The following is an 11,777-nucleotide window of genomic DNA, read 5'->3' on the forward strand; positions in this document are numbered from 1 at the left end:
CAATCGGTGAGTTTTAAAGGTTTCGTATTTTACTGCCTCAAATAGCAGCTATAGACTGAACTGCTGCAGAGCCTTCAGAGAATTTAGAGCAACTTCTTTTTTCAGATTTGAAGAGGAGATATGAAATTTGCCACTGCTCTGCGTGTGTTTGGAACACCTTGTTTGGTGATGGACGAGCTTTAATGTGCAGACTCTGGGTCAACCAGCAGTTAACAATTTGAACAGACTAACGCATTATTATTATTATTATTATTATTATTATTATTATTATCATTATTATTATTATTATTATTATTATTATTATTATTATTATTATTATTATTATTATTATTATTATTATTATTATTAATTTATGTATGTATTTATTTATTATTATTATCATTATTTTAATTCAGGCGTATCTTATTATTAATTAATTAAATTATTATTATTATTATTATTATTATTATTATCCTCGTTATTATTTCAGGCGTATCTTTCCGTATTTGATAGAACTATGCGTGCCATTACGTCAGCTTCGTTATTTGTCGAAGGAGAGTGTGCTGTGGCTACATCATGCATGATAAATTTCGATCTCTAGGCCGAATCAGTCGGCCAAATGCAAAATGAAAATTGCAGGATCTGTTTGGAGCCACCGTCAAGCAAAAGCGTGATGGAGAATATGGATATCGTGCACAATCTTCAGTTTTATTCATGCCATGTTGGTGGACGTTTGGTTCCTGTTTTTGGTTCTATACTGCAAACTACAGCCCAATAGCAACATTTTGTCAAAAATAAATATGTAATGGAATTTTTTTTTCTTCACAATAACTCAATATTATGATTTTCCAATGCAGGTGCTAAAAATGTACAGCAGCCATGCATTTAAAATACACATTACTTACACATATAGGTTCCATAATAACATTTATAATGGCAATAATAAACACTTATTTCTTACTTAAACACGATTTGAATTGGTACAGGACAAAATCACCAGAAGAGTTAGAAAAAAAATGCGCACATGCACAACAACAACAAAAACCCCAGAGCAGATTTGAACATCCTTCAACTATGTGAACTTGAGACCGGGGGCTCATATAACTTATACAATAAACATCTTAAAATTTGAACTGTACGCATAGGGCCTAAACAGTTTCCAACAATTCGAGACTGATGGTTAAAACATGATACGTTTGTTTTTTGTTTTTGTTTTTGTTTTTTTTTGGTACCCAACCCCAATGACGATTTGTTTTTCCAAAAATGACAGCACATGCAAGTACCACATAAACATTTTAACATTTAGCTGAAACACCATGTAGAAGAAATGAAAGTGCGGTGTTGATGTACAGTAAATATGGGTCTCAAATAAAGTGTGTACTGAACACCGTATATGGTTTTTGTAGTCTGGTTCGGGGTCTTTTGCCTTCATTGCTGTCTTGGTATATTTTCTATTGATGAGATTCTTGCCTAATGGGCGGATAATTTAAAATCAAAATGATCAATATGCTAATTCGGTTGGAATGTTGACCCGGTAGTGCCAAGGTTCAGGCTTTTCAGTTTGTTGTCCTTCTTCCACTTCATCCTTCGATTTTGGAACCAGATTTTAATTTGGCGTTCGGTGAGGCAAAGGGTGTGCGCGATCTCGACCCGCCGCCTGCGCGTCAGATAGCGGTTGAAGTGAAACTCCTTCTCCAGCTCGAGCGTCTGGTAGCGGGTATACGCCGTCCGTGCACGTTTCCCGTCGGGGCCCGTCATATCTGAAGGTTGTGAAGCGGACAAACGGGGGGGCTGTTAGCAGCAGCAACACGTTATGAACGTTAGAGAAACGTTAATAGGAATACATACAAGACAATAAATTCACTTACAACTGCATATAGGCCCACAGACGCATATAATGAATTATTTGCTTTTGCCCCCAAATAAAAGGGCTGCATGGGAACAACGGAATTATATTGCATTCTCCCTCCAGACTAAAGGCCTCGCTTTCTAACGTCATTTTGCATCACTGTCACCCCATTTCTTCCCCAGTCGTATATAGGGGGTGCCTCACCCAGCCCCATCTTCTGCCTCACTTCCCTAATAAAGTGCCCACACGTAAAATAAAGCTTGCATTTTCAAAGCAGCAACCGTCCTCAAGCCTTGATGGTCTCAATTCTTTTTTTGTCCTCTTTTTCCCACCCGGCTGCGTCTTGTCTGCACTTCTCCCGTAGCTTTTACTGCCCGGCTTGTCGCTTTCTTGGCAGATTTATGACACTTTTGTGGAATTTTCTAAACTAGAAAGACGGGGGCAACGATTCGCATCGCTGGCTTCTAAATACAGACAATGAATAAATGAAAGCACAAAACGAATGTTTCAGGGTTAATAAAATGCATGCCTTGTTGATTTAGTGTTGTATCACAAGTTAAGGATAAAAGCAAACCACGTTGGAATAAGAAACATGGCGCCACCCAATGTTACAAACGCCACAGTTTGATTCTGTTTTTCAATGAATGTAAATCTAAGAATCGAATCAGGTTTCCGCAGTATATTCTGGAGGATCTGGATGCAGGTTTCCCTACAAGCAGCAAGCCTGCTGATTATCTATAGGTCTATAGCCTGCATGCACTTTTTAGTATTTTTTGTGTAAGTGTAAGCAAAGTGCACGGAGCACAACGTATCACGGCCAATGCTGGAAAAATAAACACTCTTGTACCATGGCTAATGTGCAGTTTTCTCATCCAGGGGAATATCTGTGGAGACTCGCTGCCCGTCGTGCTGCCGGGGTTCGAGCCGCCCTCTTGTTTCTGTACAGTCTGTGTAACGTGACCGCCCCTGACCGGGTTGTGTTGCATTTCACCCGCTTCTGCCGCCTTTTCGTTCAGCTCCGTGAACCGCTGCGTCGCTCCCCCGCCGGACGCGGGCGAGGGCAGGTTAAGGGCGCTCAACAGACCGCTTCCTGGTTGTTCCGAGAGGGGAGACGAGCTCCGACTACTCTGCTTACTGTCTCCGCAAGTTGGCGAGATGGAGTCTCTCACGGAGGCGATGGAACAGCTGGACGACTGCCTGAAGTCCAGGGGGCTAAAGCTCCGAGAGCCTCCAGCGACCGAATCTCTCCCGAAGTGTCCGGTGTTTGAGTCGTTGGCGTTCCCCCCTCCCCGGCTTGCGACCGTCAGGTCCATGCCATTGTAGCCATAGCCGTAAGAGCCAGTCGCATGGTGCATCGTGGCCGTGGAAAGATCCCTGTACGCCCCGCCGTTCAATGCACCGCTGCCGGCTCCATAATTTAGCATTTGATAGTCGGGGCCATTTGGGTAGCGCCCTGAGAACGTGTTTACAAAGTAAGAGCTCATTTAGGTTGCTTTGGAGAGCTGCGCTTACAGTTAAATTCTAGGGTATCTTAATTTGTAGGAATCCCCGAGGTCCTTACTTTCATCGATTTATGATGTACAGTATGAGTGAATTATGGCGATGGACTGTACTTGGGTTTTTAGCTGTATGCGCCGTCCAAATATGGGGGTGGGGTGGTGAGTGTGTGTGTTTGAGGGAGTGGGTTGGGTAGGTAGGGCGGGTGGGATTGGGGGGGGGGTTCGAGAGCTGAAGGGAGCAGTCACGTGGTTTTGTTGACCCATCGTAAATTCTCCCCGATGACTTTGGATAGGTAATTCATGTTCTGACGTTTCTAATGATAAAGGCATGGGCGGGGGCAAACTCTCTCACCCTCCCTCTCTGTCACTCAAACACACGCGCGCACACTGCACACACTATGCAGCTGAGCTCAGAGTGCCACCTACTGCTGTTTGAATTTATTGCAGATTAAAATGAAAGGGAAACGAACTGACCATGCATTGGCCATCGATTTGGGAGCCTGCTTACAATTAAAACATCAAGGCAAACAACCAATGTAAATAATAAATGCTGACTTTTTTTTTAATGCAAAAGAGTAAGGCAAAGTTTTTTGGTTAACATTTTATTACTTTATGTCATATTGTTATTCAGTCCTGAAGTCTACAGCAAATAAATATCAAGCCTTCTTTCTTTTGGCCTTCTTTCTCCATCTATCCGTAAGACATATGAAGAATATTTAACCATACCGCAATGGATGAGAATATGTTGATTTATGATGAATTGATTTCCAAGGTGTGATGCAATTCAATCGCAGAGCCTTCAAGTCTTTAGAGGTATATCCTAAATAAACCACATTCACTCTGTCATTCATGTTGGCCATGAAGATCATTTGGAGATTCATAACACAACAAGCCTATAGTTAGAACAGACATCTGGGGGTGGGGGTGGGGTGTTAATATGTGCCAGAAGTGTAATATGCGCAAAACTAGTCAAATTCACTGCCGTGTAAGGGCTAGGGCCAAGCTGCTGGCTTCTCCGAATGAAATATTACACATAAAAATGAATTATCAGCTATAAAATTATTTTCCAAGTTTGGATATCCCAGACTTTACCAATAAATAATAAACTACGTGCGTGAAAGTATATCAACTTGTAACATGTATGGTGCATTGGATGTTGCGAGTTCAAGCCAACCGATGCTGCTCAAGTCCATTTGCCAGGGAGTGTCGATATTTAATTTTGATTTTAATATTAGTAAGATACATTCTATTAATCTTGGAACCTTAATGTCAATTATATGAACATAATGTAAACGTTTTAACAGAAGTACATTGAAGCAGCCTTTGTGATTCTTACTTGACCAAATCGGCAAATCGTATATGCATGCAGGCCCACATGTTGAATCATTTAGTCGAATTTCTTGCTGGAATATGACAAATATTTTTTAACACGCTTTGCCTGACTCGTCAGATGTTTTGTTTCCCTGGCAAAAACAAACAAACAAACAAACAAACAAACAAAATCTTGCTAATAAACATTCACAATATTCTTCAAGAACAAAACTTCTCCGCCTATTCATCATTTCAGATGAGTCGAAACATTATGCCTAAAAAGGCCATACATTGCATGCACTCTTTAGGTGAACATATTTGCATTCTAAAATTATTAAATCTGACAACAAATTTAAGAAAGTCGTCTTATGTTTCATCAAAGCGAAATCTCTTTTCATGGATGCATTTTATACGTCATTTTACATCGACAATGAGACCTTAAAAAAAACAATTTGCCCGAGCACTATAACTAAACTCAACTTTCCATCCTGCGGGATGGAAGGCACGCCGGTCACGCAGGGGACAAGTAGGTTCAAAGGGTCAGAAGGACATTGTCCACTTTGTCTGGGTGAAGTGTGTGTTTATGGGTGACGTGTCTGGCTGCTCGGTTCGAGGCCAGGTCAACTTTCGCCTGCATCGGCCAGATCATCAATTTTACCTCAGACCAACACTACCGGCAATATTGCCCCGTCTCATCTGTCCGGGGGATATACACCAGTGCGTCATAATAATATAATATAATATAATATAATATAATATAATATAATATAATATAATATAATATAATATAATATAATATAATATAATATAATATAATATAATATAATATAATATAATATAATATAATATAATATAATATAATATAATATAATAATGGTTATTATTATTATTATTTATTAGCCTTATTATTGTTATTTTTATATTGATGCGTGACCCAAAAAAAAACAGTCTCGCTGAACACTTACATACATTCCCTTATAACTTTATTGGACATGTAGTATTGTTAAGTATTTGACAAACACATAACTAAACAATGCAAAAGCCCATAAAATATACAACTTCCAAATGTACACATTCCTGAATTTTAGGTAGTTTAAGGAATAACAACACAGCTATATGTTATCCCCCACCGCACACCTCCATCCCGCTGATAAAGTAAAGCCGTTAAGTGTTACTTTATTTTCCACCTGCCCTACAAAATGATGCGATGTGCTCATTATGTAGCTATAAGGATTTTGACCCTGCTTTTTTATTTACAGTACATATTAAATATGAGTCCCAAACGATACATCGTTTTAGATTTAGATCAGTTTTAGGTTTGGTGTCTCCTCTCCATATCCTAACTAAAAGTAAAACTGGTAAATTATTTAAAAAAAAAAAAACACTGGAGTACAATGATCAACGTTCAAGTGCCTAGAATTAAAAAAAAGACGCTAGAAGAGATATAACACCTTTTCGGAATGTAACATGAATTGTGTTGTTAAACAGCACACGTTCGTCTACGGCTTACTTCTTTACTAATTGGTTTTAAACCATCAAAATCCACAAAGCAAAATGCACCATCTCACCCATATCCACGTTACCATCTCAGGCACCGTCCTTTTCCTTTCAGACCGCAGATATTGAAATAGGGTCTATCAAAAGATTTTAACTATGAGGGATGGTGGTCATGTATGGCTACCCTTTGTTTCTTCTTATGTAAAACAATACAATGCAATTAAGCGCATGGTTGCTCAAGAGTTTTGAGTTCAGACTTAGGGCGTTGGAGGAATGCATGAGCTTTAAAAAGGCGATGAGAATGGATTCATCACAATGTCTTTTCTACCATCTTCTTCCCTGTTTATGAGTCTATTTTATTCTTTATAAGCGTATTCCTACTCCGTCCGTTTTTCCTCTTCATCGACCCCGTTCATTGTGGATGAAGAGGAGGGGGAAGAGTTTATTAGCTTGTTCTCCTTCTTCCACTTCATCCTCCGGTTCTGGAACCAGATTTTAATCTGGCGCTCTGTGAGGCAAAGCGCGTGCGCGATCTCGATCCGCCGCCTGCGCGTCAGGTAGCGGTTGAAGTGGAACTCCTTCTCGAGTTCGAGTGTCTGGTAGCGGGTGTAGGTTTGCCGCCCACGCCTGCCGGGACTGCCAAACACCCCTGAAAGAGGAGAAGGGTTGAAGATATGGTGAGCACGTGAATGCTTTCAACACATAATGAGTTCACTTAAAATTTATTGGGTTGGGATGTTGCTTTGAATGTCACGTGTCAGAAATATTTCATTTGAAACAAAAAATACATTTATGATCTACAATATGGGGCAGTAAAAAAAAAATAAAAAAAAAATAAAATATATATATATATATATATATATATATATTGAGGTTACTTTGTCCTTATATATATATAAGGACAAAGTAACCTCAATAATATAATAATATGCACTATTTAGCAGTTATATTTTTCGTGTTAATGTGAGTCAAGTTGTAGATAAATTGCTTCTTCATACTTTAAAAAGAACGTCATTTGTTGAGTGTGTGGTCAAATTTCCGTTTGTTTGTCACCTCACTTTACTCGTTGCCTTGGCTTTGTTATGGCGATAGTTCCACTCCCGAATCTTAAGTTCTGCATGCATGCTTTGGACATCAGAAGTTTAGCATCTCGCAGTATCGCTCATGACATCATCAATAAGATGTTCTTTCAGTTTCACTCAGTCAAGTGTCAGCATGACTCGAGGTCTAATTTATTTACTCCAATGGTTACCTTTTCATTGAAGATTATTATTATTATTATTATTATTATTATTATTATTATTATTATTATTATTATTATTATTATTATTATTATTATTATTATTATTATTATTATTATTATTATTATTAATTTAGTTGTTGTAGTAGTAGTAGTAGTAGTAGCAGTGACAGATATAATTGAAGACGTCCCCCTTTTCATCATCTGATTTCTTTCTTCTTGTGTGCTCGGTAGCAGCTTCGGCCTGCATTCACAGTTCCAAGCCAAACAAAACCCGTTTTTACGATGCACAGTAAACTAGCGAGCAGTGAGTGACGGGCCAACAAACGGCGATCGTAAAACAACTCGTGGGAGAGGAAGAAGAGGAGGAGGAGGAGGAGGAAGAGGAAAGGGAGAAACTCAACGGGGAAACAAACGTCAGTTTTATGACGGGGATCATAAAATATGCAAGGAAGATAGGTTGGAGGAAAAAAGGGAAGCTCACCGTTGCAGGCGTTCATTCGCTGCATCCACGGATAAATGTGGGCTGACCCCGCTTGCTTGTCATCTATGGTGTCGCCAAAGACCCCCTTGCCACTCAAACTCGCGCAGTCCGTCTTGCGGTGCACGCCATCCTGGCCCAGCGCGAGGGGATGCTCCTCCAGACTGCAAGCGTAGTCCTTGTCCCGGTAGAAGCTCGTGGCGGCCGCCGCCGCCGCCGCCGCCGCAGCCGCCGCTGCGGCTGTCGCATAGTCACACGCACTTGCTCCCGTCGTGGCGCCGACGCCAACCCCCGCCGCCGTCCGATGCCCCCCATACGCTCCGTTGGCCGCCTGTTGGTAGTAGGTAGAAGCCGGGTAGGGCTTCTCCTGCACGCCTCCGCCGCTCGTGCTGTACGCCGCCGCCGCCGCAGCAGCGGTGACGGCCGCAGCTCCCGAGTAATGTCTAAGCGGGTGATCAGTGGCGTATCCGGAGGAATAGAGGGGAATTTGACCTAAGAACGACTCGGCCGCCTGCCCGCCTCCAGCCGTTCCCGATAACGCAACGGGGAAAGAGGAGTTGACAAAATAGGAACTCATGAGGACAGTAGGCAAGGCAAGTGGATAATAACTGAGGAGATGAGCAGAGGGCAGGACAGGAGGGCGCGAAACAACAACAATGTGCACGCGGTATGAAAAGAAGAAGGAGGAGGAGGAGAATGGGGCTAGCCGCTAACAGCTAACGCTTCTCCCTCCAGCCCTGCTTCATCTGCTTCCCCAGCCTGCACTTTATGATTTGTTGTGTTTTATAGGCGACAGTTCGACGGGCTGCTGCTATCACTTAGTTGATCGGGAGGAGGGGTGAGGTTGATGAGGGTTAGAGGGGACACGGGGAGTCTGGCTGGTGTGGAGCACATGCAGAAAGAGAGAGGGAGAGGCGGCATCACGCGCGCGCGCATTGTTGTGTGCGTGCGTGTGTGTATGGAAAGCGGCATTGGGTGACGAGGGGTACGAGCCGAAGGGGATGGGAGGTGGAGGCAAGCAGGCACCAGCTGACCACACCCTGGCCAATGGGAAGGTTCTGTGCCTGCATTCGTTCACCCGTTTTCCTCACCCGGGGCGGAATAGAGGACGGTGTGTGCGCGCGCGTGCGTGTTGCTACACTGCTCTTTCCCATTTCCACTTTCCAATCTCCCTTCCTCTCTTGCTAATTCTCCAATCTACTTTTACAATCGTCATCTGGTTCCCGGTGACATTGCGCAATCAGACTTGGAGTCTTTGGCGCGTTAAATTGATTCTCTTTCTCACTGTGTCGCCGTCTGTTGGGCCCCATAACAACCGGCGGCTCACAAACGCACTTATGTTGTATGGCAGCGCAAGCGGACTCAAGCCCCGAGGGGGTATGTGGGGGGAGGGGGGAGGGGTTGCTAAATGGGAATAATAAAACATATTCCTTGCACTTTGCAAATAATACATAGCACATTAAAATGATTTCAGCGAGAATACATCAAGCAAGCGCTCGCGCGTGACCTGATGTGCGCGTGTCGGTGATGGGTTCTAATACGTGCGATTCTGGACTTAATCTGTCATGGGTTTGCAGTGTACATGGACATACTGTAAGTGCATGGGTGCCTTAGACTTTGCATAATCGTGAACATGCAGAAGTATGATTAAGGTGAGATGGTTCTTTGTTTTGTTTTGAAAGGAAGAATTGTTGCATGATTTGATTTATATCCCCTGTGAATTATTGTGTTGATTTGTGACTTTGTGACATGATCGAACCGCAGACAATTACATGAGTCTAAATAATAGTAAGAGAGCATGTAATGTTTGGTGATGAAAGAAATACATATAGTCTTCAGATAGACCTTATAATGCCACTCACGGGTCTATGGAATGGATTCTGTCTTAATTTCGTTGTTCCTACAAGAAAGCCAGAAGAGCCGGTCTGCATTTCTTGGACATTTACAAAGTGAATGTGCACTGCATTCTTGAAATAAATACAGCCAGTCTCAGTCTGTGTCTTGTTCTTTTTGTTGTTTGCCCCGATTTGTCTGAATGGGCATACTGCAGATTTCGTGTGGCTGACAAATAGACAAAGAGTCTATTTTTACTTTTACTTGGCTGTGACCCACCCCCACCAATAGCCCCATGCATTCTTGCGGCTCTGCGAAGTAACACCGGTCAGATAATAAGTTTAAACCTCGCTTTCTGTGCAAGATCACATGTAGACAGATGGAGGAACTCTCCCTAACTTTCGTTTCCACCCCCACCCCCTTTCCCGATATTTCCCTCTCTTTTCACCCTGCAATGGCAGGACGCTGCGTTTCCTCTCTGCTTGGAACGGGAAGCTGCAGTATTGTGTTGGAGCTGACTGCGGTTTAATCATTAATGACTAGCAAGCTGCACTGGGAGAGCGAAGGCTTGGCCTTTACAGTCCGGGAAGGCGCGACGGCAATGGATGCTATTGCATATAGGCCTACAATAACTGCACAATTTGGGCTATGGATGGTGCAGTGTTACCGGTAACTTCGCAGCAGCACATTGCTGAGACATTGCAGCCGCATGCATTTTTAAAAGTCACTTACTATATGGATATTGTTTTGTGAAAATGAATTCTACAGTGTCACTAAAAACATTTTTTATTTATTTATTTATTTATTATTTTTAGTCCTTTGTTTTTGGCAATCAATTTCGTTTAGAGACGGGCATCCTTCTCTCTTAAATGACTGCCACAATTCCATTACAATAAATAACCGTTATTAAATAATGAATACGAAATATATAATGTGTGCAGGAAAACTGGTTGGTCTTGACGAAGTTCCAGAACTCGAATGTCAATTGTCAACACGTAAACATTTGGACGTAATAATACTTCCATTGTTTTGAACAAACATAATCAACTCATGTGACACAGCAGAAAAAGAAAAAGGAAGGGCTGATGCATTTGGCCTGTTCTAGCTGCTCTCAGTTGTGTCATATGCTGAATTAACAAATAAAAGAGTCATTGAAAAACAGAAATAATATAAATATAAAGGTCTGTTTATATTTACTAAACAAGGTGTTTTATACTTGTTAATTATGTCAACCTATTATTAGTCCTTATTAAGTTCATTTTCACTTACATTAGTTTTCTTTTTCGTATAATAAAGTAGACTGTAAGGAAAGAAAATCTATTTAGGAACTACAACAATTTCACCCAAACAAATAAACTAGTACAAATAATTTCCTACAATATGGTCTAGCCTGTATTTTGGCAGGATGATTCAATTCGGAAATATGCGTTGAACGCCGACAGAAAGAAACTTAAAAGAATCTGCAGATACACTTAAAGAATTTTAATGGCAACTCAATTACAATGGAGTCAAACTTTTGAGTCTTTTTTATGGCTTTATTGCTCTTTTCACCACCTCGTGTGTGTGTGTTTGGGGGGGGGGGGGGGGGGGGGGGCGTGCGTGTGTGTGTGTGTGTGTGTGTCGCGAGCATGAGCGTGCATGCGCGTTGTCCTTTGTGCTACACAGCACATTTGTTCATCTGCTGTTTGCTACAGGCCTGTTTTTTTAACTTGTCCCCATTCCTTGGATTTTACAAGGAGTCAATAACAGTCATAAAGCAATAAAAATAGCAGCACACACACATAGCCTCTCTTTTCGGCGCACAGTGGCCCTGAGCAATTTTCACACCGCCTTTTCGACAGGCTATTTACTAACAATTATTGTCAAATGATTTACTCGTACATTGCATTTATTGGTGATTTTACTTTGCAAGCGAAAAAAAGGATTCGCACGCGCGTTTAAATGCAACCAACAGTGGATGGAGAAAACGTTGGGCATCTAATTGCAATTTGCTATAGCGAATTTATTCCATTTTGGTTAATCTAACGCAGTAAATTAGAATCCCACTTTTCCTCTCAGATCCGGAAGCCATCTCTTTAGAAAAGTTAA

General features: G+C 41.6%; 2 protein-coding genes across 2 annotated transcripts; both read right to left on the minus strand.

The window, feature by feature from the left end:
• Nucleotides 1-922: 922 nt before the first annotated feature.
• Nucleotides 923-3,388, minus strand: LOC144029155 (homeobox protein Hox-B5a-like). Its single transcript, XM_077535701.1, has 2 exons — nucleotides 2,676-3,388; nucleotides 923-1,739 (listed from the first exon to the last, which is right to left on the minus strand). The coding sequence occupies exons 1-2, from the start codon at nucleotides 3,310-3,312 to the stop codon at nucleotides 1,489-1,491; spliced, it is 888 nt and encodes a 295-aa protein (XP_077391827.1). The 5' UTR covers nucleotides 3,313-3,388; the 3' UTR covers nucleotides 923-1,488.
• Nucleotides 3,389-5,798: 2,410 nt separating this feature from the next.
• LOC144027574 (homeobox protein Hox-B6a-like) lies at nucleotides 5,799-8,578 on the minus strand. Its single transcript, XM_077535262.1, has 2 exons — nucleotides 7,860-8,578; nucleotides 5,799-6,784 (listed from the first exon to the last, which is right to left on the minus strand). Exons 1-2 carry the CDS (start codon nucleotides 8,431-8,433, stop codon nucleotides 6,513-6,515), a joined length of 846 nt encoding a protein of 281 aa, XP_077391388.1. The 5' UTR covers nucleotides 8,434-8,578; the 3' UTR covers nucleotides 5,799-6,512.
• Nucleotides 8,579-11,777: the final 3,199 nt, after the last annotated feature.

The sequence above is a fragment of the Festucalex cinctus genome, chromosome 1 (assembly GCF_051991245.1).
Source record: "Festucalex cinctus isolate MCC-2025b chromosome 1, RoL_Fcin_1.0, whole genome shotgun sequence".
Classification (NCBI taxonomy): Eukaryota; Metazoa; Chordata; class Actinopteri; order Syngnathiformes; family Syngnathidae; genus Festucalex; species Festucalex cinctus.

Coding starts and splice junctions, on each gene's coding strand:
- LOC144027574 (XM_077535262.1), bottom strand. CDS start 8,433: ATGAGTTCCTATTTTGTCAACTCCTCTTTCCCCGTTGCGTTATCGGGA. Junction 6,785..7,859: donor GCGAATGAACGCCTGCAACG/GTGAGCTTCCCT, acceptor CTCCTCTTTCAG/GGGTGTTTGGCAGTCCCGGC.
- LOC144029155 (XM_077535701.1), bottom strand. CDS start 3,312: ATGAGCTCTTACTTTGTAAACACGTTCTCAGGGCGCTACCCAAATGGC. Junction 1,740..2,675: donor AAAACTGCACATTAGCCATG/GTACAAGAGTGT, acceptor CACAACCTTCAG/ATATGACGGGCCCCGACGGG.